At 42.8% G+C, this 26,180-nt stretch overlaps 1 protein-coding gene across 1 annotated transcript in view; it reads left to right on the forward strand.

Moving 5' to 3' along the window:
- The first annotated feature begins 12,273 nt into the window (after positions 1-12,273).
- MTR (5-methyltetrahydrofolate-homocysteine methyltransferase) overlaps positions 12,274-26,180 on the forward strand; it is a 107,170-nt gene continuing 93,263 nt past the window's right edge. Inside the window, exons 1-6 of the mRNA XM_060642920.3 lie at positions 12,274-12,756; positions 16,276-16,490; positions 20,267-20,356; positions 22,546-22,615; positions 24,369-24,461; positions 25,903-26,009. Of these exons, the coding sequence (XP_060498903.2) occupies positions 12,723-12,756; positions 16,276-16,490; positions 20,267-20,356; positions 22,546-22,615; positions 24,369-24,461; positions 25,903-26,009 (609 nt within the window). The 5' untranslated portion in view covers positions 12,274-12,722. The remainder of the gene's footprint in view (positions 12,757-16,275; positions 16,491-20,266; positions 20,357-22,545; positions 22,616-24,368; positions 24,462-25,902; positions 26,010-26,180) is intronic.

Raw genomic sequence — 26,180 nt, forward strand, 5'->3', positions numbered from 1 at the left:
CCATTTCCTTCCACGGTGTAGACTGTAGGAGCCATTCTTCAATATATCAAAAATCGACACTTTTCCCCTTAGGGGCTGGGTGTCTGAATCAACCCAATTCTGTTCTATACATGAAATGTTCCATCCCGAATGGTTCAGGAGAAAATAAGATATTAAATGGAGATATGCATAAAATTTGCAAAACCAAATGAATCCCCAGCCTGCTGGAGTATTTATTTAAGCAATAAACATATAAGAAGTGACTATTTGTTTGCTTCAGATGTGTGAAAGCCCTGAAGACTCCGGATTTAAACGTAAAACACTGAATTTACATTTAAGATTTATATTTATGTCCTAACATATGTACTCATTCAATATTATGATGAGGTTAGAAATGAAACAGGTTATTATAGTCTGCAGACCAGGGACAAACCAAATCTTTCATTAAAAGGCCAGTATCCAATGAGATCAACTGAATTAGAAATTCTTTATTCCCGGGGCACCTGGGTGGCTCTGTCGGTTAAGCGCCCGACTTGGGCTCAGGTCACGATCTCACGGTTCACGGGTTCGAGCCCCACATCAGGTTCTCTGCTGTCCGCACGGAGCCTGCTTTGGATCCTCTGTCCCCCTCTTTCTCTGCCCTTCCCTTGTTTGTGCTCTCTCTCTCTCAAAAATAAAATAAACATTAAAAAAAATTTTTTTAAAGAAATTCTTTATTCCCAGCAGACTGCAAGTTCTTCAAAGACAATCATCCCAAGATCCGCTGACAGTAAAATGAGGACTATTTTGAAAAGGCTGTTGTTAAGAGTCCAAGTGTAAGACAAGGGCCTGGCCTAAGGCAGAGGCAGAAGAACAGAGGCACCTCAGCTGAGCCTTCCAATCCTAATTCGAAACCACTCAGTTTAGGGTCCCTGCCTAGTTTTATCTTTTTTATCTAACATGACATAATGAAGCACAATGAAGGGAAAACAAAACAAAACAAAATAAAACAAAACATGATCATCTGAATTGATACAGAAAAAGAATACCATAGGGGTGGTGCCTGGATGGCTCAGTCAGTTGAGCATCCGGCTCCCGATTTCAGCTCAGGTCATGATATCATGGTTCCTGAGTTTGAGCCCCACATCAGGCTCTGTGCTGATAATGCGGAGCCTGCTTAGGACTCTCTCTCCCCTCTCTCTCTGTCCCTATTCCGCTTACATGCTCTCTCTCTCTCAAAATAGATAAACTTAAAAAAAATTAAAAGAAAAAGAAAAAATATGGTAACATTCAACACCCTTCCATGATAAAAATGCTCAATAAACTATAAATAGTAGGTACTCCCTCAAGATGATAAAGACCACACGAAATACAGAAACACAAAAAAACCTCACAGCTAACATCACATTCAATGGTGAAAGGCTGAAAGCTTTTTCTCCAAGATCAGGAACAAGGCAAAGATGCCTGCTTTCACCACTTCTATTCAACAGAGTACTGGAAATTCTAGCCAGAGCAATTAGGCAAGAATAACAAGTAAAAGACATCTACACTGGAAAGAAAGTAAAAGGGTCTCCATTCATAGATGATACGATCTTATATATAGAAAACCCTAAAGAATTCACACACAAAAAATTTAGATCCAATAAATGAATACAGTGAGGATTCAAATATAAAATCAACACTCCCGAATCAGTTGTATTTCTATACATTTGCGGTGAACAATCTAACAAGGAACTAGTGAAATGATTTCATTTACGATAGCATTAAGCAGAACAAAATACTTAGGAATAGACTGAATCAAGGAGGTTAAAGACTTGCACACTGAAAACTACAAGACATTTCCGTGAGTTGAAGAAGACCTAAATAAATGGAAAGATATCCCACATCCGTGAACTGGAATATTGTTAAATGTCAATACTCCCCAAAGCAATGTACAGATTCAATGCAATCTGTATTAAAATCCCAATGGCATTTTTACAGAAACAGAAAAACTCACCCTAAAATTCATATGAGATCTCAAGGAATGTCAAATAGCCAAACTATCTGAAGAAAAAAAGAACAAAGTTGAAAGATTCACACTTCTTCATTTCAAAACTTACTGCAAAGCTAAACAGTGTGGTACTGGCATAAGGAGAGACATATAGGCCAATGGAATAAACTGCAGGACCCAAGAATAAACCCTGACATGTATGGTCAATTGATTTTTGACAAGGGTGCCAAGACCATTCAATAGGGAAAGAACAGTCTTTTCAACAAATGGTGGTGGGAAAATTTGGATTCCACATGCAAAAAATAAATCTGGACCCTTATGTTACACCATATGCAAACATTAACTCAAAATGAATGAGAGACCTAATCTTAACTACAACTACAAAAATCTTGGAAGAAAACATAGGGAACGTAGTGGGAAATGTTTATGACATTAGATTTAGCAATGATTTAGTGGGTATGACACCAAGAGCACAGTTCACAAAATGAAAAAATAGATGAATTGGACTTCAACGAAACTAAGGGCTTTTGTGCCTCAAGGGACACCATCAAGAGAGTGAAAAGACACCCCACAGAATGTAAGAAAATCTTCACAAATCGTGTATCTGAAAAGGGGTTGGTATCTAGAATACATAAATAACTCCAATACAACAACAAAAAATAAACGACCCAATTCAAAAATAGACAAAGGATTTAAGCAGATATTCCTCCACACAAGATATACAATGGCCAATAAACACAGGAAAGTTGCTCGACATCACTAATCATTAGGGAAATGCAAATCGAAACTGCAAAGAGATATCATGTCATTCCTATTGAGATACCTTTTATCAGGAAAATGAAAAAGTGACAAGTGTTGGCAAAGATGCAGAGAAATTGGAAGGCTTGCACGTTGCTGGTCGGAATGTAAAACACTACAGTCACTACAGAAAATAGTTGAGCAGTTCCTCAAGAAGCAATACGTAGAATTACCAAATGACCCAGCAATTCCAGGTCCTAAGTTTATACACAAAGGATTGAAAGCAGGGGCCGGAGCAAATCCTCGTATGCCAATGTTCATTGTAGCATTATTCACAACGGCTAAAAGGTGGAAACAATCCGAGGGTCCATGAATGAATGAATAGGTAAACAGTATGTGGTATATTCGTACGATGGAATACTATTCAGCCTTAAAAAGGAATGAAGCTCTGATGTATGCTACACACGAGTGAACCTACACACGAGTGAACCATGAAAACATCATGCTGAGATAACTCATGTACAAAAGGACAAATGTTATATAATTCCAATTCTGTGAGGTACCTAAAGTAGTCAAATTCATAGAGACAGAAAGTAGATTATAGGTTACCAGGGACTGGGATGAGGAGGATTGGGGAGTGTAGGGCTTAATTGTTACAAAGTTGCTATTTGGGGTGGTGAAAAAGTTTTGGAAATGGATGATGGGGATGGTTGCACAATACTGTGATTGTAATGAATGCCACTAAATTATATACTTAAAAAAGGTTAAAATGGCAAATGTATGTTATATATTATACCACAATTTAAAAAATTAATAATGTGGGACACCTGGGTGGCTCAGTGAGTTAAACGTTTGACTTTAGCTCAGGTCATGATCTCATGGTTCATGGGTTTGAGCCCCACGTCGGGCTCTGTGCTGACAGCTCGAAGCTCGGACCCTGGAGCCTGCTTCGGATTCTGTGTCTTCCTCTCTCTCTGCCCCTCCCCCGCCCCATGCTCTGTCTGTCTCTCTCTCTCCCTCTTTCTTTCAAAAATAAAAAAAACATTAAAACATTTAAAAAAATTTAATAATGTAATACACCAAAACCCATTGAATTGTACACCTTAGATAAGTGAATTGCATGGTATGTGAATTATATCTCAGTAGAGCTGTTAGAAAGAAAGACAACACAGCAAACAATTTTGAGGGGAAAAAGCTGTGATTCAAGAATTTCACAGGCGATCAGTCAGTTGTTCAAGCATATGAGCAGTAGAAAGACAAGTTACATATGGCAGAGCTTATAACATCTATGATCTATGTGTCCTTCAAACAATTACTTGCGACCAAGGAATACCCTTTCCAAAGAAGCTGTCTTGGGCCTCTTTTAGAAGAGCCCTATCCCATCCACGAAGGCTCTACTCTCATAACCTAAACACCTTCCAAAGGCCCCACATCCCACCACCATCACATTGGGCATTAGAATTTCAACATACGAATTCGTGTGAGGTGTAGGCATGGCGTAAACATTCATTTTTTTTAAATGTTTTATTTATTTTTGAGAGAGACAGAGACAGAATGCGAGTGGGTTAGGGGCGAAAGAGAGGGAGACACAGAATTTGAAGCAGGCTCCAGGCTGTGAGCTGTTAGCACAGAGCCTGACACGGGGCTTGAACTCACAGACCGTGAGATCATGACCTGAGCCGAAGTCGGACGCTCAACCGACTGAGCCACCCAGGTGCCCCATAAACTTTCAGCCCATAAGCACCAATTTTTTACATTGTAGTCCAAACCCTTTCCTTCCTTGAATCCTTCTCAGTTCTTTATATTTTGAATGAACTTCCTCCTTTTCTCTGGTCGGTAGCTTTTCATTTGTACTTCCCTTATTCAATTTCTGCTTTGTCTTCCTCATTTATTATCTCTCTTTGATCTTTGGGGTAGAAATCCTGTTTTGAACATCTCCGCATCCCCCCCAAAGCACCTGACACATTACTTATCTAGTTCAGGTAGTTAATTAGTACTTGTTTTATTGACTTTCTAAAGCTCTGATGTCAATATTTTTAAATTTTATTTGAGAGAGAGAAAAGAAAAAAAACCTCAAGCAGGCTCCATACTGAGCCCCCGAGGCGGGACTCGAACCCAAGACCCTGGGATCATAATCTGAGACGAAATCAAGAGTTGGACGCTCAACCAACTGAGCCACCCAGGTACCCTTCTGATGTCAATATATCAATTACACATTTTGATAATCTGAATAATGCCATGGGTTTCAATTTACTTGAAATTAAATTAGTCCCTAATAAAAACATGCCAAGATTTAACATACTACAGAATTAACCCTGCACTGTAAATTAATAGCGTTTGATCAATGGAATAAGTAATTGGTGATTAAATATTTACTTGAAGAAAAACATACATTATGTAACTTTAATGTTTTCAGGCAATACTTCATTTTTGAGAGCTATCCAAATTAATGGCTTTAATAAGGACTTTATATCAAGGTCCTTAATACCAACTGGCCATCCAAGTGTAAAAGGTATGTTAGATATTATTAGAAGTGCTTGATATTTACACATGGGTATTCTTAATGGTATACCGGTATATTTATGTCCCACTTTAAGTAGAAAGAGCTTACATGTCCCAGTATGGTTGTCTGTCCCCAGAGAGGAACTAGCTGGCCACCCAGGCAACAGCCAGAGGACTCTGAAGGCTAGTGGTCTCAAACCCTGATAGCCTGAGGCATGGATCTCCTACTAGTATAGAAACCCGCTACACCAGAAACGGTTAAAGATCCCATTAGCAAGTCGGACATTCCTGAGTCCCTTCTCTGTGCCTCCGTTCCTAAGCAATATTCAGCTTCACCCAGTGCCCACATTTTCTGAGGAACACAGTGTTTCTTTACCAGGATTAGTACCTTTCATTGAATTACAGTCAGCTTGATCTGGGGATTATTTTGCTGTATTTAATATTAACCTTGTGAGATTTATCTTACCATTGGAAAACGAAAGAATCGTATCTCCAATTTTAGAGAATGATTACAACTTTTAAGTATATCCTTGTAAAAACAAAACAAACAAACTCCTCTCTCTTTTATAGTCTGCTGTGAAATTTGAGCTAGCAGTGTTTATGTGATAAGATCTGAAAAATGGTGACGGCCATATGTCTCCAGTAATTTATTCTTTTTAAAAAAGATTTTATGTTTTATCTATTTTTATTTTTAATATTTAGTTATTTCTGAGAGAGAGAGAGAGAGAGAGAGAGAGAGAGAGTGTGTGTGCACACGCGTGTGCACAAGTGGGGGAGGGGCAGAGAGAAAGGGAGACACAGAATCGGAAGCAGGTTCCAGGTTCTGGGCTGGCAGCACAGAGCCCGACATGGGGCTCAAACTCACGCACCGTGAGATCATGACCTGAGCCGAAGTCGGACCCTTAACCGACTGACCCACCCAGATGCCCCTTAAGGTTTTATTTTTATGTAATCTCTACACCCAATGTGAGGCTCAAACCTACAACCCTGAGATCAAGAATCGCATGCTCTACCGGCTGAGCCAGCCAGGCGCTCCCCAGTAATTTCTTCTTGCAAACATTAATTCACTTGCCACTGTGTGCCAGTAATTAGACGTTGCTGTAGACGTAGTTGAGACCAAGCCAGAAAAAGTCTGTACATGAATAAGACTTTCTTAAACGGAATAAAAGACTAATTAAATACGCAAGGCAAAAGGACAGGCAGAGTAGTAGGCAAGTGCCTGACCTCCCAGACCTCAGGAAGGTCTTGTACTCACACCCTGGGGAGGCCGTATGTTGAACGTCCTTTGAACGTGAAATTTTTGTCTCGCCCCGAATATCTCCCATTGAAAACGTAGCATAGTAAAATTCCAGGGTTTCAGGAATATGAATGGCATTTATTTAACTACTAAGAAAGCAGCAATGTTTTGTAAACTCATGCTATATTGTAAACGAGGGCCAGGGATTCTGTGTAACAGCTGACATTACCAGCGATTCGGGATGTCCAGTTTTCTGGGGGAGAGGGCTCTTGCATGAACTGCTCAAAGGAAAGTCTTAGCTGAGTGCTGAAACCAGTTTTCCAGGTTTGAGGACCAGCTGCCAAGTACTGAAAATGTGACCTTGGGTTTAACTCTTCTCGCTTTCTTTTCCTTTTCGTTTAGGTTAATCAGTAAAGAGAGCAGGTGCAGAAAGAACAAAGAAATCTGTTAACTGGTTGTGATCAACTACGTGTAAACAGGACTGCAGTCTCATCAGCCAACTTTTCTTTCCCTTGTTTTTTTTCATCCTAAAACAAGGATAATAAGAGCACCACGGCACTAATCTTGCTTTATAATGATATAATTGATTATCATTTTTCCTACATTCTAGGCTGCAGGACCTGGGTCTGTCTCATTATTTTAGCTCCAGTGTCTGGCCAGTGTCAATAAATATTTGCTAACCAAAAGAACAAATAAAATGCCAACAATTCATAGGATTTAAACAGATTTTTAAATGCCATACACCAAGAGTTCTTATTTTTTTTTTAATATCTCTGAATTATGTCCCAAATACCGTAGCAATTCTACATTTCACCCTGATTATCTTACTTGGACCTTGCCTCCCTGCCGCCCAGGCAAAGCCAGAAAACGATGTTTTAAATCATTCCTATTTTATTTTTAATTTTTTTTAATGTTTATTTTTGAGACAGAGAGAGACAGACAGACAGAATGTAAGCCAGGGAGGGGCAGAGAGAGAGGGGGAGTCACAGAATCCAAAGGAGGCTCCAAGCTCTGAGCTGTCAGCACAGAGCCTGATGAAGGGCTTGAACTCACGAACCGTAAGATCATGACCTGAGCCAAAGTTGGATGCTCAACCAACTGAACCACCCAGATGCCCCCCCCCACCCCATCCCTATTTGAAAATTTGCCCATTAAAGGAAACCAAAACCAAAATACTAACCTGGCTTAGATTGCTGAAATCTAAAAAAAAAAAAAAAATTTTTTTAATGTTTTTTTTGAGGGAGAGACGGAGACAGAGTGCAAGCAGGGGAGGGGCAGAGAGGGAGGGAGACACAGAATCTGAAGCAGGCTCCAGTCTCTGAGCTGTCAGCACAGAGCCCCATGCGGGACTCAAATCCATGAACCAGGAGATCATGACCTGAGCTGAAGTCAGATGCTCAACCGACTGAGCCACACAGGGGCCTCTAGATTGTTGAAATTTTTAAGCACTGAATCTTAACCAGTTTCCTTTTGTAGTTATGAAAAAACAATTTGTTCTGGGGTGCCTGGGTAGCTCAGACAGTTAAGCATCTGACTCTGGGTTTGGGCTCAGGTCATGATCTCACCGTTTGTGAGTTTGAGCCCGAGTCAGGCTTGTGCCGACAGCTCAGAGCCTGCTTGGACTTCTGTCTCCCTCTCGCTCTCTGCCCCTCGCCCACTCTCTCTCTATCTCTCTCAAAAATAAATAAACATCAAGTTTATTTATTTTTGAGAGAGAGAGAGCACAAGCAGGGGAAGGGCAGAGAGAGAGGGAGGCACAGAATCTGAAGCAGGCTCCAGGCTCTGAGTTGTCAGCACAGAGCCTGACTCAGGGCTTGAACCCCAGGAACCGTGAGATCATGACCTGAGCTGAAGTCAGACACCCAACCGACTAAGCCACCCAGGCATCCCTGAAGTTATTTTACCGTCATCAATAGCCCTGAGGAGGCCTCGCTTTTCTCCTGCACTGAGAGAATTACCATCTCTCTCTAGGACTTGGCACCTGGGGAAATCAGTTGGCTCAATCTCTGCCTCCTGCTCCCCTGACTGCAAAAACAGCCTTAATTCTCCAAGGCAGTTCACCCTTGACCTGCCTAATTATGCCAGCACCTGTATGCAGACATCACTTAACTAAAATGCAAACCATGGGCTTGATCTAGTAACATTGCTAAGACTAGCTCTCGGGTGTTGAACTCTTCAGTTCTTATGAGCAAACTCTTATTTTAATCTTCATGCTTATAAAATAGGATTCATATATTTGTTCCTTTTAGAGAGGCAGAAATTACGGAAAAAGGAAGTACCAAGAGCTCACACAACTAGAGAGCAGTAGAGAGGGGCCCCCAGCAGCCTGACACCAGCATCCGACACTGTAAGTTATGGGTTAGACAAAACTTAATTCCAAACACTGAAAATATCATCATTCAGAAGACAGAGAGGAGAACATTTATAAATTTAATTGCAAGGATATTTAAAACTTTTTAAGAAAACCCAAAGCGTGGGGGGGGGGGGGGTTGCTCTAAATCTGCTTTGAGTTGGATTTTGGGTTTTGGGTTTTTTGGGAGCTGTCGGTTTGTCTTGATTTGGTTTGATTTTGCCTATGAGTACCAATATTTTTGTTTAATAAACAGGACTGTGGTATTTAATCTACTTGAGATGATGAGCTGAGAGATAAACTTTTAGCTAACTGCTAAACTTTTACTTTTATCAATGAGATAGAAGGGAAAGTGACCTGATAAACACTTTGTAAAGTCTTATCTTTGAATTCTAGAAATTTCTTTTTTTTTTTTTTTAACATTTATTCATTTTCGAGAGTGAGAGAGACAGAGCATGAGGGGGTGAGGGACAGAGAGAGAGGGAGACACAGAATCCGAAGCAGGCTCCAGGCTCTGAGCTGTCAGCACAGGGCCTGACGTGGGGCCTGAACTCATGGACTGTGAGATCATGACCTGAGCTGAAGTCAGATGCTTAACCGACTGAGCCACCCAGGTGCCCCTGAATTCTAGAAATTTCTATTCTAGACATGAAGCGGAATCAGAAGTAATATTTATTTATTTTTTATTTATTTATCTTATTTTTTCTTACTTTATTCACAGTTTCCAATTTATGATGAAAGAAAGAGGGAGTAGTACCTAGTCTTGATCAGCTGTCCTAGCCAGTCAGAGAGAAGTGGGTGCTCTCAGAGCACGCCAGAAATAATTTTTAAACTGAAAAGTTAATTAAGAACAAATTCTTGGGGCGCCTGGGCGGCTCAGTCGGTTAAGCATCCAACTTCGGCTCAGGTCATGATCTTGCAGTTTGTGAGTTCGAGCCCTGCGTCAGGCTCTATGCTGATGCCTCGGAGCCTGGAGCCTGCTTCAGAGTCTGTGTCTCCCCCTCTCTCTGCCCCTTCCCTGCTCATGCTCTGTCTCTCTCTGTCTCTCAATAATAAATAAATGTTAAAAAAAAATTAAAAAGCTTAAAAAAAACCCTTCAGGTTTCATTTATATTCTTTTTTACTTCCCTGTACTTGGTGACAAGACTGTATATCATAGACTCGGTAAATTCACCTCAATTAGTGCAATCCGTGTCAGTAATCAAAATGCTTGTTGACCTCTGTGCCTCTGAGGATGGGTCAAAATCTTGAGATTACGAAAGGATTTGAGGGAGGGAGGACAAAGTCAGGGATCTTCTGGGGAAAGTCGATGATCACCTTGACCACACCCCAGGGCAAGCAATACCTTGTTCCAGAACTGGCTCTCAGTTTACAGTCCCAGGACTCTCGACTGGCAGGACACCAATGCAATCTAATGGGGTTGACATACACAATCAAGCCCATAGAATAACGTATAAAGCTGGAATACAGTTTACCCCTGGTGTACGGTGAGATTGGGATATATAGCTTCACCAATCAGAACTTCTTTCTCTGTAAGACAAACCCACTGGGAAAGAAGCCCAAAATTACCAGGGGGAAGTTTGGAGCCTTACCTCTACATAATGGGTATGATGGATGAGCTTAATGAGAGTCGGGGTGAAGATGGGGGGTGGGCTAGCAGACTATCATCAGAATAAGACAATAGGTCCTTTTCTACGGAGACAGAGAAATTGAGGCTTTGCCTTGGTGGTCTCACTTCATCTAAAGATGTATTTGTATCAGTTTCTTAGGCTTGCTCTAACAAAGTACCACACAATGGGGGGGGGGGGGCGGTTAAAACAACAAAACTGTATTGTATGACCGTCCTGGAAACTACAAGTCTAAAACCAAGGTGTCAGCAGGCTATGCCAACCTCTGCTTTTGCTGTCACATGGCTGTTTTTTCTCTTGTGTGTTTCTCTCGTCTTCTAATAAGGACACCAGTCACATTGGGCTAAGTGTCCCTTCCACTTGGACCTCATCTTAACTTGCCATATGTGCACCAAGCCTATTTCCAAGTAAGTTCATATTCTGAAGTGTTAGCGTTTAGAGGACTTCAACATTTGTGTTGGGGGACACAGGTCAACCCCTGACGGTATCCTTGGAACTTTTCTTTAGGTTGTGTGAGTTTCTGTACTAGTAATTCACTGCCCCTTTAGTCTAATTTGTTACCCCTTTAAGACTAAGAGAACACTGGATCTGGTCAGTTTTAGCTGACAAAGCAAGTATCTGACGACTTGTTAAAAATACACACTTGATACACAATTCCTGCAATTTCTGCTAAGACAGAGGATACTAAGTAACTAGGTACCTAAAAGATTATTTTTCAAGGGACTCATCAACAAACTGTGACACGGGGAATAATTTAAAACTAGCCCTTACAATCTTAACAAGATCTTCAGCTGTTCAGGGCCATCCTATCCCGCCCACACTCTCCTTTGTTCCCTTCACTCCCCACCCCCTCCGATTTTCCCATCTCCAAGTGTGACCGTTGTTGGTAAAGATGCCATACACATTATTATAATTTTTACATTTAAAAAATTGAGGTATAACTACACACAGTAAAATGAGAAGGGCAGGCAAATTTGTACTTTAAAAAAAAGCTTTGTGAATGTCACAATTTGGTCTCAATTTTATTTTTCTAGATTCATTTGCTTTCCTCCCATCTACCAGGCTGATCCTTACAGAGCCGTCCTTTATTTTCAAATTCTCTCAAGTACTGTGTTCCACCCAGGGAGTTTGTCCCATCAGGAATGGCCTTACCTGGCACACACTTCTTACTCTTCAAGGCTCAGTTCCTTGAAGCTTCGCCCCAACACCTTTAGAATACTGCAGCTCTTTTGTATCCATACGTGGTTCTCTTTTTTTCCTGCGAGTTCCTTCTTCATCTCTCCAAGATGGAAGCATTTCTTTGCATGCTCAATGCATGATACATAATAAATGCTCAATAAAATTTCATTGTCAATAAGTGACAATTAACATGCCTATACGTACTTTATAGATTTCACAGCGCGTTCACACTATCTCATTTTCTCCCTACTACAACCTTATAAAATAGCAAAACCTATCATTTCATGCTTAGAGAGTGTAGAGTGGTGTTGCCTCAGATTAATTATTTTGCCCAGCGCCAGTCAGTAGCAAAACGTGACTGGTACTTTGTCTTCTGACTCCACGTTCCTGTCTCTTGACACCAAAACACGTTGAAAACCATCGTCAACTTCGCACTACGACCTAAACTTGGAGAGGTCACTCTGGCCGCACGTCTGGATATGGGGCTTGGAGATGAGCAAAGCCTCCTCTGGGCTCTATCTAAACACTGACCGCCTGGGATCCTGAACTACATCTCCCAGAGAACCCTGGGGAGAACCCTCAGATGATTGGTTCAAACAGATCAGCCAATACAGCCGTGACGTGCCCGTACAGACCAATCACAGGCTGGAAGGGGCGGGACCTCCCACGCAGAGGCTAGATTGAGCGGAGAAACTAACTGCGTTGTAATGTGTCCCAAAGCCCAAGGCGGCTGAGAGCTTCGGTCCCGCGTCTCGGACGCCACGTTGTCCTCCTCTTCGGTTTCGGTCCGCGCCTTGCCCGCGACCCGGCCTCGGGCCGCCCGTATCTGGCCGCCAGCCCCGCGCGGAGGACAAGCCGGGTGACCGCGAAGAAAGCACGTGCTCGAGCGTTGTAGCGGCCGAGGGCGCGCGTATCATCCCCGCGCCGCGCCCAGGTCCTGCGGGGGCACCTCCCGCGCGGCGTGCGGTGCGCGCAAGGCCCGGGGCGGGGCGGGCTCCGGGGCCCTTGGCGCTCCCAGCGACTCGGGCCTCCGAGGCAGGCTCCCGGGCGCTGGCTGGCGTCGCTCTTGGCCGTCTCCTGTGCAGAGCGCGACTTCCCGGCTTTGCCGCTGGCCTGAGGAGGAGGAGGAGACTCGGCGGCATGTCACCCGCGCTGCCAGAGCTGACGCCTTCCGGTAACGTTGCCACCCGGTCCCAGCGGTTCAGTTGTTTATTGACTCCTGCTATGGGCTCCTAATCCCTAGGGTGATTCTCCTCACCAATTGGAGACGCGCGACCAGGTTTCCCCGCGGGCGGGCGGCACCTTTGAACCTGCGGAGCAGCCCTGAGGTCCCACGTTGTTCCGCTTGGTTCCTTCCGCACCTGTACCCCTCGCTCCCCAGACAGACCATCAGCAGCCGCGAAGCACCGCCCTGTCCCCGCGTCCTGTCCCTGAAACACGCTCTTAATGTCAAAGTAACGAAACTTTTGCAGCTTGGTGCACCATATTCCAGCAGGGCGCTTTGGAAGTTTTGCATGAGTTAACGTTCTTAGTCAGTACTTTTTGAGCATGTGCTCATCCAAAGAAAGTCCACGTGCTGAGACAGAAAGCAAACCCAGAGAACTATTTGAAACTGCAGCGAACGTTTCTTTTCAGCATCAGGGTTAGAGCAAACTCCAGTGTGCACAGAATTATCACTGTGTAAAAGCAGATAGAAGGTCGTGATGGGAAGTAGTAATCGCAGCTGATGGTGATGCCGGGGGCTCTGAGATTAACTTTGAGAAAAAAACTAGCTCAAGAACTGAAAATAATTTCAGCTTTATAATGAGCTCTGGGTCTCTAAGGTCGTCCCTGGTTAAAATGTGTGGTCAAGTCTACCCATGAAAACATGTGAGCCATGAGGTAGGCAATGTAGCAAGAAGAGAACCAGTGATAAGGACAGAACAGTAGCTGCCTGTGACAGAAAGAGGGTGTTCATCTTGGGCAGGGGTGAATACTGAAGTCCTAACTCAGAAGGAAATTTACACAGGTGAGCTAGTGAGCCTGTTGACTCTGGGGTTCTGATGTGGGTGTTGAAACCAGTGGAAATGTAACTGAGAAACATTTTGTCACTGATGCTATCAAATAAGATGTACAGAGGCCTATGTTACAGCTCTTTAATATCTCTGCTTCATGACTTTTTTTTATTAAATTTTTTTAACGTTTATTTATATTTGAAGGAGAGAGAGACAGAGTGTGAGTCGGAGAAGGGCAGAGAGAGAGGAGACACAGAATCCAAAGCAGGCTCCAGGCTCTGAGCTGTCAGCACAGAGTCTGACCCCCAGGGCTCGAACTCAACACGAGAGCCTAACCTGAGCCATAACCTGAGCCGAAGTTGGACGCCCAACTGACTGAACCACCCAGGCGCCCCTCTGCTTCATGACTTCTTACTTTTCCCTTCCCATTTAATTAAAAAAGGAAATACGTGATTTCCCTTTCATCTAAATGTATCAACAGCAGAAGGCCTCAGCTAAATGGGGGAAGTGCAAAAACTCGATATTTGTTTCCACTGTGAGAGATGTTGGGGAGAATGTGCCCTGTTAAGAACCTGACTAGTCAGGAGTAAAATGTACAGGATGTTCTGTGCATAATGAACCGAACGCAGATAAGCACGAGTGTATTTTGGTTATTGTTGTTCTTCAGGGAAGATCTCAATGACCATTAACCCTTGCAAGGGAAAGGAGAATTCTTAAAGTGACTTTTAACTCTTTTTTTTTTTTTTTTCCAAAAAAAAAAAAATAATGAACCGAACGCAGATAAGCACGAGTGTATTTTGGTTATTGTTGTTCTTCAGGGAAGATCTCAATGACCATTTACCCTTGCAAGGGAAAGGAGAATTCTTAAAGTGACTTTTAACTCTTTTTTTTTTTTTTTTTTCCAACGTTTTTTATTTATTTTTGGGACAGAGAGAGACAGAGCATGAACGGGGGAGGGGCAGAGAGAGAGGGAGACACAGAATCGGAAACAGGCTCCAGGCTCCGAGCCATCAGCCCAGAGCCTGACGCGGGGCTCGAACTCACGGACCGCGAGATCGTGACCTGGCTGAAGTCGGACGCTTAACCGACTGTGCCACCCAGGCGCCCCATGTGACTTTTAACTCTTATGAGAAGGTTCTGGAGGGCAAGGTGATTAGAAGCCAGTGAAAGATAATCCTCTACTGGAAAAGCATGAGGATTACAAAAGATAAGAACTGTGAACACTTAAACCGGCAAATCTGGGAGGAAGACCTCTTCAGGTTCTCTCCAGAATGGCTGTCTGTGTTCCAGCAAGCATACTTGAGGGTTCAGATTTTCTTTGACGTTATCCAGTCTTATAATTATTGCTCATCTATTGAGTGTAAATAAGTATCATCTTTTTTTTTTTTTTAATGTTTGTTTACTTTTGAGAGAGAGAGAAAGAAAGAGACAGAGAGTGAGCAGGAGATGGGCAGAGAGAGAGGGAGACACAGAATCCAAAGCAGGCTCCAGGCTCTGAGCTGTCAGCACAGAGCTGGACGTGGGGCTCGAACCCACGAACTGTGAGATCATGACCTGAGCCAAAGTCGGACGCCCAACTGACTGAGCCACCCAGGCACCCCTAAGCTTGTTTTAATTCACATCTAATCGCTAATAAGCTTGAGCATTTCTTCAGTAGTTGTTGAGTATTATTTTATCCTTCCTTGACTTGACTATTCACATCTTTGTCAGAGTTCCTTGTATGTTATAGATGTTAGTCCCTTTCAGTTTTAGACATTGCCGAACCTTCCTCCAATCTGTAATCTGTTATTTTTGTCTATGGTGACTTTCATTTAATAAGAATCCTTAGTTTTTATGGAATCAAATTCATCATTTTTAAAAATATTATAGGTTGGGCTTTTGAGCCTGAAGTCATTCCCCATTCTAAGTAATGAAGATATCCTATATTTTATTTTTCCTTATGCGAATATAGTTTTATGGTAGACTATTTAGTGGGCCAAGTAAACTCTACTTTTTCAAAGTTAATTCAGCTTTTTTTCTGGGCTTTTAGTTTTCCACATAAATTATGGAATATGTCAAATTTCTCATAGAAAATCATGTTTTGTTTAGTTAAAAAAAAAACTTTGATCTCTTGCATATATGAAGGCTGCTTTAACAAGATCTCAGGGTTTGTATATGTGGGGGCAAGGTTGTTTTATGGTAAATAGTAAACTGTCTTAAAGACCAAGAACAGTTTGTGTATTTCTGGATTAAAAAGTGAATACAGTAGGGACCCCCGTGGAAGAACGCTTAGATTTTTTATGAAGATGGGAGGAGGAGTAGAGGCACACTCCGTGGTCAGATCTGCAGTGAGTGGAGAAGTGCTCCCTCCCTAGGTGGAGAGAGAAGGAAAATGGAGTGAGCCAAGCCGTAAGAGGGTTTTGAGGCAGAGGCGGGTGAATTTTGGAGCTCCCAACAGAAGACTTCTTTGGGCAGGATTAGGTAGAATCCCCTACAGAGGGAAAAGGACTTGAAGCTAAAAGTAAGCAGGTTTGGGACAGTAGATACGGGACATGTTGAGGGCAGCCAGGAAAAGATGAACCAGGGAGGAGGCTCAACAGGGAATTTTCAGGGACTCCCATAAGTGTAGTTCTGTGGCTTTTCAGTAGTTCTTAGAAACCTCCTCCCCCTGTCTTTTTCCCCTTTCAGTTTTGAAAGTCAGATTTTCCCTTTCTTTAAAGCAGGTGTGAAGAAAACCCTGCGGGATGAGATCGAAGCCCTTCTGCGGGAGAGGATTATGGTGCTGGATGGAGGGATGGGCACCATGATCCAGCGGCATAAGCTCAGTGAAGAAGACTTCCGAGGTCACGAATTTAAAGATCATGCCAGGCCACTGAAAGGCAACAATGACATTTTAAGTGTAACTCAACCCAATGTCATTTACCAAATCCATAAGGTCAAGTATCCCCAGGGTCTTCTGTGTTCATTTGATTATTCTGTAAGTCGTTTCGCGTACGGAGGGCAGACCACTGTCCCCAGTGTCTGGAGGGGACAGAAGAAAGAGGTGGTTTGTTCACCAGAAAGGCTTGTTGGACATCAAGTAAAGGTCATGCGCTGGGATGAGCATTCAGGATAAGGAGTTCAGAAAGGTAGTTTTTCTGCCTTCGAGGCATTTAAAGTCCAGTGAGAAACCACAAAGATCTTGGACAAATTGGGGGGTTCACATATGCTATCCTACTTAAGTCACCACAACAGCCCTGATGAAGTAAAATCAAAGGTGGTTATTCTTATTTTGTAGATTTGGAAGTTGAGCCTGACAGAGGTTAAGGAACTTATCTGACATTAGGGAGCCTCCCTGACTTGAAATCCCATCCCCTTTCATTCCATTTTTCTGTGTCCAATAAAAATGGTTACTCAACATAAAGAGATCAGGAGGAGGTAACTGGGTACGATACATTTTTATAACATAATTAAACACAGAACGAAATTGTTTTATAGATTATCATAGGAATTACACAGAACTGTGACTGGAAGAGGTATTAAGATGATCAAATCTGTTTTCCTGGTCTGGATTCAGTTAGAAGGACAAAGTGTATTTACCAGTTAAGCGAGAGAGTTTTATTTTCTGGAGAGGGGCATTGTTATAGGTGTTTCAAGCTCTTCTTAAAAAAAAAAAAAAAAATGTCTAAACAAGTGATTAAGTGTTCCAGTGAGTATGGAAGGGATCATTTTATTGTGTGGTCAAGACTTTTTTCTAGGTAAGGTGAAGGATAGCATTCATTTGAAGAAAATGCCTTTCCTTTGCTCATAATGGGAATTCTAGGTACCAGAAGATTTAGAATTGGTCCTTGAAAAGGTGTTGGTTCTGCAGGAAGAATGGTACCTAAGTTTTTCTGCTTGGCCTTGAGACTGTGTAGTTAAATCCTGTTAACTACAGGAATGCCCTCATGGGTATGAATTGCTTGTTAGGGTTACAAATACAGTTCTTATAATGCAACTGATAAGATCATATGAACTACCATGACATGTAGCTTCGTCATATTGTTCGTGTGGATTATCATTAGATTATCATTAGATTATCATTAGATTATCAGCTTCTGCAGGACAGGAATTGATGCCTGTTTTTCACTGCCAAATCCCTACTACCTAGAGCATCTCACACGTAGTAAGTACTCAGTAAATATTTGTTAGAGAAAGAATCCTTGCCGTCTGTATTAGGTAGGCATCTAGATCGAACTACAAGGTACCCACAATAGGCACATGAAGCAAAAATGGCTGTAAATACAATAAAGTGTAGGTGGGTGTCCCATTTCTGGGGGTGCATTTTCTAGCTAGAGTTCTTCGAGTGCAGAGAACCTACCACGTTCTTGGATGAAGAAAGGAAACACTGGGTTGTTTTCACACTTGGCTGTTTCTAGTGGCGTTAGTGACCACGGATCAGATCCCCTGATGGCTAATTTTAATCGAATGTCTCGGTTATGTTTGTAGTGTAGGTGCCCGACCGGAAGCTTCTGTGATTGTAATGCAAGTGCCTGACATGAAGCTTTTGGCTGCCAAGATACCCATTTCAAAGACATCCATCTCATAATTAACGTACTACAGCTACCGACTAAACACTTAGATAAGAAGCCAGGCTGTTCCCACCCATGAAGTTCTGCTTTTAGAGAGTCCTGGGTGACCCGGACAGCCAGCTATTTGACCCCATTTTTCCCCTTTCCACAGCCTGATTCCCACTCATGTCTTAAATTCGGCAATAAAGAGTGAAACTGCGAAACCCCAGGCTCCCCATCCCTATAGCCCGGAAGAGGCAGAACCCCATGCCTGTGCTCCCCCCGCCCCATGTGCCCCTCACCCCTTGCAATGTGGCCCTGGGCATGCCTGTACCCTCCAGGACTTGGGAGTAATATACCTTTTTCTCCCCAAAGTGCCCTGTGGTTGTTGCTGAGATGTGTTTTGCGGTTATAAGAACCACAATGGGTGATGTGGCCACAACTTTGGTTCTACCCAGGGAAAGTTTGTGGGAGCTGGCCACGAGGACTACCCTGCCTTAAATATCACTGTCACAAAACAGAATTCAACACCTCTGTTAGCCTCTCCAAATGCTCTCCTTAAAGTCCTCCTTTAGTCTTGACAGCTTTCTCCAGGAGAAGAGTGAGGAGCAGGGACATTACGCAGCTTGCCCCTGATCACATGATTTCTGCCTAGGGCCCTTGAGTGGGATTCTGAGCCAGGAAAAAAGGTGTAGAGAGAGGATGAAGAGCCAGAAGAAACAATTGTAAAGACAATACATGTTTATTGCTTAAAAAATGAAGTAGCTAGATAAATAGAAAACCATAAAAGAGAAAATCAAAACCAGGACATATCAACACCAATAAATAACTACTCACATATTTTAATTTATATTTTATTTAATTTTTTTTTATACTGGGGTTTTAAATGGGATTATATTGGGATTACTTTATACTGTTTTAGAATTTGGGTTTTTTTTTATCTGTATACATGAGCATTAAATATTCTTAAACATGGTTTAAGAACTTCATAATATATTCTGTGTATATGTTATTAATAAATTTATTCCTAGGCATTAATGTTGTTTCCAATTTTTCTTGCTCTTTTTTTGAAAAATTAAATATAATTTGCTCTTATAAAAAAACGAAACCCATAGGTAAGAATAAATTTGCTTTGACCACTACTCCAAATTTCTATTTTTTTCTCCTGACCTAACCACGTACATTAGTTGGTGTGTGTCTTTCCGGATCACTTTGTTATGCATTTATATGTATGTATATGTGTGTGTACATGCATGTATGTGTATGCATACATATTGGTAGAAAATTCATACTGCTTGTGTACGTGTATGTTTTAAACTTCATGATGTCATACTTTACACATCAGTCAATTTTGGTTTCTACTCAGCGATACTTTTTGGAGATTTTTCCATGTCGGTATATGCAGATACACACAATGTTTTTTAGCTGCCACCAAGCATGTTATAAAGTGGATTAATTCTAGCTTATTTAGTTTTTCCCAACTGGTGGATATTTAGGATGTTTGTAACTTATAAATAGGTAAATCTTGGTTTTCATTTCCTAGCTGTTCTGCAAACAGTGTTTATCAGTTTGGGAAGGGTTGTGTTTAACTCAGTACTTGGAAGTCAGGGGAGCTGAGAGATTCCCGAGTGTTCATCAGATTGAGGTTGACAAGGTGTTGTCCAAAGAGTGAAGTGCGGAAGGTAGGTTGAGGACAGGTTGATGCTGAGACCCTCAGGCTTCTGCAAGAGTGTAGCTCTGGCTCAGAGGGACCCGGAAACTGGGGTGGAGACAGCTCCCGGCAGAACTGGGCTCTCATAGTGCGGTTGTCAGTGGGAGCCAGCTCGTGCTCAGGCCGGAGAGTGCTGTTCGGGCCAGAACTCGATGCTTGTGTTATCATACAGCCACTGTGTAGAGTTAGATTCTAGTACTTTCCAGCGAGGAAACCGGAGTCTAAGGAACTTGATTCAGCTCGTACAACTTAGCATGTGAACTGTCAGTTCAGGGTCTGAGTTTGTTTAGAGCACATTCCTTTCTGTGACATCCTTATGTCTTTTTGTACCTCTAGCCTCTGGTGTAGTGCCGGCCGCTTAGTAAGTGGTCCCGGGGTGTCTGGTGGTGGTGCCAGTGGAAAGTCCTATTTGCTGCTGGGGGACGGGGGTTCTCAAACTCACAGCATTGACATCACTGTCTCCTGTTGCAGGATTACTTGCTGGCTGGAGCGGATATCATTGAAACGAACACTTTCAGCAGCACTAATGTCGCCCAAGCCGACTATGGCCTCGAACACTTGGTAAGAACTCCATTGTGCCTCAAGTCTGAGACATTTCTGCGCGTTTGCTGCCTTGGTGGTAGTTGCTAGTGAGAAAACCACCAGAAGCGCGGAGTCCAGCCAGTGCCCAGATGCCTACTTTTCGTGGTCAGACTTGGAAAACAGTTTGAATCTCTTCTGCTTCTGAACATGGCAGACTGTTCATTTTGTAACTGGTTTCTTTCATGGGCACGTAATCAAATAAAAATGATACTTATAGTGGCTGCTGATAAAGGCATAATGATTGGCTGTGTGTGCAGTTTGGGGAGGCCTTTTCATGCACTGGGTGGCAGATTTGATTTTCTTTTTTTTTAGTTGTGGGGAAGCACACGTAACCTAAAATTGACGATCTTAGCCATTTTGAGCGTACAGTTCGGTGACGTTAAGTACGTTCATGGTGCGCAGGCATCACACCTCCCATCTCTAGACTCTGGTCATCTTGTGGAGCTGAAACTCCGTAACTGTTAAACAGTAACTCCCCGTTCTCCTGCCACCCCCCTACATCCCGGAAACCACCACTGTACTTTCTTTATGAATTTGACTCCTCTAGGTGCGTGACGTGAGTAGAATCATAGTGTTTGTCCTTTTACAACTGGCTCATTTCACTCAGTATGTTTCCCAGGTTCACTCATGCCGTAGCCTATGTCAGAATTTCCTTGCTTTTTAAGGCCAGATCATGCTCCATATTGTGTGTTCGTTCATTTGTTGGGGACACTTGGGTTGATCCCACCTTTCGGTTATTGTGAACAATGCTACTACTACGTACCCACGATCTCCTTGCTTCCCTGCTTTTGTTTCCTGAGATTCTGTACGCAGAAGGGGAATTGCTTGCTTCATACGGTAATTGTGTGTCTCATTTTTTGAGAAACCACCATGCTGTTTCCCACAGTGGCTGCACCATTTTGTATTCCCACCTACAGTGCACGAGGGTTCTGAGTTTTCTACGGCTCTGTCGACACTTGTTCGCTTCTGTTTTGGGGGTTTTTGAGTTTTGTTTTATGAAAGTAGCCATCCTCATGGGTGTGGGGTGGAGATCTGGTTTCTTTCTTTAATCAACATGATGCCCCTTTTCCAAATTTTATAAAATGTGGATGATGGGAATATGTAGTAGATGCTGCCGTTCCCATTTTTGTGTGGGATTTTTCCAGACACATTCCTCTGTTTTCACGCAGGAAGTCCTGGTGCTCCAATACTGATTTTTCTCATGATGTTTTGTGAGATCTTGTGTCTTTTGGGTTATCAAGGGAAAATGATGAGTTTCGTGTGATTATTGGGCAGGAGTTGGCAAACTTTTTCTGTAAAGGGCCAGTTAAGTAGATATTTTAGGCTTCGTTGGTCACATACAGCAACTCCTCAACTCTGCCATTATAGTGCAAAGGCAGCAATAGACAACATGCAAATGAATGAGCTTGACTGTATTCTAGTAACATTTTATTTATAAAACAGGCTCAGGCTAGATTTGCCGCAGGGGCTATAGTTTGCCACCCCGTATTTTAGGATATTCTGGCTTCTTAATTACTAACTCTGCGGATACATGACACATAGGATCTTAGAAGGGATCCTGAAGACCACAAGTCTAGGACTTTCTAACCTGTGAAGCGGTGTCTGTGAACCCCTTTGAGGAGGCCTATAAACTTCTTTAAATTGAGGTTTGTGCATACTTTTTATTTCCCAGTGAGAGGGTTCATGGCCCTTTACGAAATTCTAAAGAGGTTAGTGATCTGTAGAAAGTTGGGAACCATTGAGTTCAGCCACCATCCAGTGAAGGAAGTCACGGCCAGAGACACTGCAAAAGGACCGGGCCACACAATCGGTCCTCCAGCCCAGGCCTCCTGTCTTTTCCCATCACCATGCTTTTTGCTGATTCGCAGAGTATGTAACTGCATCAGCTTACTCTTTGACATACCACATGTCCAGGCATTGCCCTTTTTATCATTTAGCTCACAGTTTAGGGGAAGAAGCTAAAACCAGGTCTCAAAGACTCTTGTCTTTCCTGCTGTCCTCACAGCTGGGGCAGCTGATAGGTCTTCTTGGCTGAGATTTCATTCAGAGCTTCTGTTAATTCCCTCTGTACTTCCTTACTGAATAAAACTGGGTTTTTGAAGGTCAGGAGTTCTTACTCGTACGGGAGGAAAAGAAGAGCGAGCTGACGTTTGCGTTTGATCTGCTAGGCCTACCGGATGAACAAGTGTTCTGCGGCGGTGGCCAGGAAAGCGGCCGAGGAGGTGTCTCTCCAGACAGGTAAGGAACATCATCCTCCCAGGTTCACGGAGATGCTTCCTTTGAGATTCTGAGTTACAAGGCTCTGTCTTCATGGCCCTTTTCCCCCTGTGACCATCGGCCTGCTGGCCACGCCGCAGACGCTGCTTTGTACTTGTGTGTAAGTTACTCTCTGCCCTTCCCTAAGAAGCCGCTCAGTGTCTCTCTGGATTTATTCCATGCCCATGGGCTCAGGCTTGACGCTGTGTTTGCTTTACTGGGGGTTACAGCTTACCTTTGTAGCTAGGACTGTAGCTTCCTTGCGTATTTGCAGCTAAAACAAGTTTTCTCCCTTTGGAAGCACGTCATTAGGTAGTTAAGGTGACAGCTGACTGGTTATCATGGTTAACATTAAGATACCTGATCTTAACCCTTTAAAGCTACCTCATCCCCATGATTGGCTTATTTAGGTAAAGAGATACTGCCTTTTGAGCATTTTCTGCCTCATACCACTGATGTCCTTAAAGGCTTTGTGCCGCACACCCAGGAGTGTGGCATTAGATTTAGTCTTGCTGGGACTTGAAAGTGGCTCCCTGAAATAACTAACCTTCTGGCTGGCTGCCATTCACATGACTTGGGCGCCAGCTGGTGGGGAGGCTTTGAGGGAGGGAGAGGAATACAAGAAATATGTGGAGCCCCTAAAGATTTGGAAATGTAAGATTATTGCCAACAGGAGAAAATGTAAAGCAGAATTGTTAGGAAGTTAGATACAGCATACTAATGAAGACTGAAGCAGTTCATGGGAGCTCTGCTTCTGAGAGATAATGCTTAAATCCAGGGGCACGCACAGACTGTCAGCCCGACAGGGTCGCAGGTCAGAAAATGTTAAACACGCTGAAGCGGGGAAAGAGAAGGACCTTTTTCTTATGTCCTCATTATTGTTCAGCTTTGGGAAAGGTAACCTGTTCAAAGATTGGGTTATCAACTAGTCAGTGGTCTTCTCCAGTTAAATGATACAGCATAACCCAGGTTACTGAGTGGTTACTGTCACCAAAGGCAAGGGGCAGTGCACCCCTTCCTCGGGCTTCTGTCATGACATGTAAATGGACATAACATTGGAGGCTCTTTTAGAAGCACCTGGACTCTAGCCTGGAGGAAAAGTTATTAAAGGATTATTAAAAGAGTGATTAAGATTTGATCTCTCATACTTTAATTTAGGCTTTATAATTGTTAATCCTGGCTTAATATCCTCCCACAGTGACAGGCCTGTAGCCCAATGCTGGAGAGCATTTCAAGTGGAATGTTTCCATGAGGAGCTCTCACAGATTCTGTGTCAAGTTCAGGACCTTTGAGATTTCTTAAGAATAAGGGGAGATGATTTATCCAAACACGGCTGTGGTGATAGAAGAGGGGTTACTCACTGAAACACTTTGAAGTCAGATATGCAAGGATTCAGAGTCTTTTGGGTTGGCTTGGCAACAATACGTGCACATCCCCTATGGTTCATCGTTTTCCTGGTGGGGGCCGCGATAACCAAACGAGTGTTTGCAGTAAAATCTATGAATTGTCTCACTAAGTGCGATAAAGACTATAAATAGCCTCTTGTGGTTCAGGAGAGGTCGCATCATGTTTTGTCGTCAAATGAATTAAGAACAAAATTTGTGCTTTTGTCTTGTAGAGTTGTAGATAAGGGGTTATAGACGTGTGTTGGAGGGAAAAATCTTAGCGCCTGTCGATTCACAACACAAAGTTCAGCCTATTTAGAGATTTTACGCTTGTTTTTCTTTTCCCAAAGGAATCAAGAGGTTTGTGGCAGGAGCCCTGGGTCCAACTAATAAGACCCTCTCTGTGTCCCCATCTGTGGAAAAACCAGATTACAGGAACATTAGTGAGTATTTCTGGTATATAATCTTTGACCTGCCAGTATCTCTGTGTTTCAGTGATCCTAAAATCTGTAAAATGGGACGAGTAACAGGATCTTCCTCAGGGTTATTGTGACTTAATTGACATAAAGGGCTTACAACGGTCCCTGGAATGTAGTTAACCTCTAAACAAAGAGTTAGCTCTTGTTTATATTACTGTCATCATCATCATTATTATTGTTATTGAGTTTGTTTTCAAATGTACATGGTATTGTGTTGGTGCTTCTTTATCTGCTGAGGAAATAAAAACAATCAAAAAAAAAAAAAAAAGCTTTACACGGAACAGTTGGGTAAGTATGGACACCAGGCCTTGGTCTATTACAGAATAACTCACTGAATCTCCATTTCATGTCAGAAAGCAACCCAAACCATATAAACATACTAGCACGGTCGACATTATAAATTAGTGTATATGAACACTTACATTGAGATTTTATGAAAAATCTGCAGATCTAGGTCAATTTCTTAAACATCAAGACAAAAAAACAAAAAGAATGAAACTTAGCTGAATAATACTGATACTCTGTATGGTAAAGAGTTTTGTATAGATGACAAGTTCAGGCAAGTATGGTTTGTAGGTTTTTGATTCTAGAACTTTCCATGTAGTGATACCATACTTTTTCACCAGGGATTGCTCTCTCATACTGGGCTTATGCCTGGTGATGCCCTCTTTGATCTAACATGACAGCAAGGGGCTGAGTTCTCCTTTCTCTTGTGCTGTATACAGCAAGCATAAAGGTGCTGTTGAGGTTTTTCTCTGGAATATCCAAGCTTCTTTCTTGTTTGGTTGGGAGGTGAATGGGGAGAGGGATGACCTCTCAGACAGACATGGACAACTCAAGATGTTTCTAACAGAAATCTTACGCGGCAGTGATTGAGCACTTTGGTTACAGGCTGAACTTGCCCTTCAGGCAGGTTTCCTCTCTGGCAGAGTTGGTGTCAGAGGGCAGGAGTGAAGTCCACGGGACTGTGGCCTCTCACCAAGGCAAGTGTGAGGAACGGGACGAGGCCTGCGATGTTTCCACGTCAGTGTGATATGTTTCTGTAGCTGTCCCTCACACTCATCCCTTAACTGACTGATTAAAACCACCTCTGGAATGAATGATCCACTCTAAAGATGTTGGAAATAAGGTACGGGGCTCAAGAGACCATATGCCTGCCTCCTCGCTCACTCATTCTCGGCTCGTAGGCGGTGTTTAGTAGGAGCAACTGTGTTCGGTTTACAGGTGTAATTTCCACCACGGCCCTATTCCTTTATTTGGTTTCTCACAAAAGGTGATGTTGTCCTTAAATTAAGCATCATAAACCAACAATAGTTAGTTGACGGCGCAGGCCTGAACTCACGTCCTGGCCACCGAGAGGATTTTGATGACTGAGTCCTGGATGTGATTTATTTATTTTTTGCAGCATTTGACGAGCTTGTTGAAGCATACAAAGAGCAGGCCCAGGGGCTCCTGGATGGTGGGGTTGATATCTTACTCATTGAAACTATTTTTGACACTGCGAACGCCAAGGTGAGTTAAGGGAGGTGAAAGGGATGGTGAGTGGGGTGGGGCTGTGATGATCGCCCAGTGTGGCGAGAAGACCGTCACAGCCATTGTCAAAGTTAGATAAAAGTCTTCTGTTCCATTCTGTTCTTGAACATTTCTAATTGCGGCCAGTGGAATGAGAAAAATGTCAAAAGG

Source organism: Panthera onca, chromosome D2 (genome assembly GCF_046562875.1).
Source record: "Panthera onca isolate mPanOnc1 chromosome D2, mPanOnc1 haplotype 2, whole genome shotgun sequence".
NCBI lineage: Eukaryota > Metazoa > Chordata > Mammalia > Carnivora > Felidae > Panthera > Panthera onca.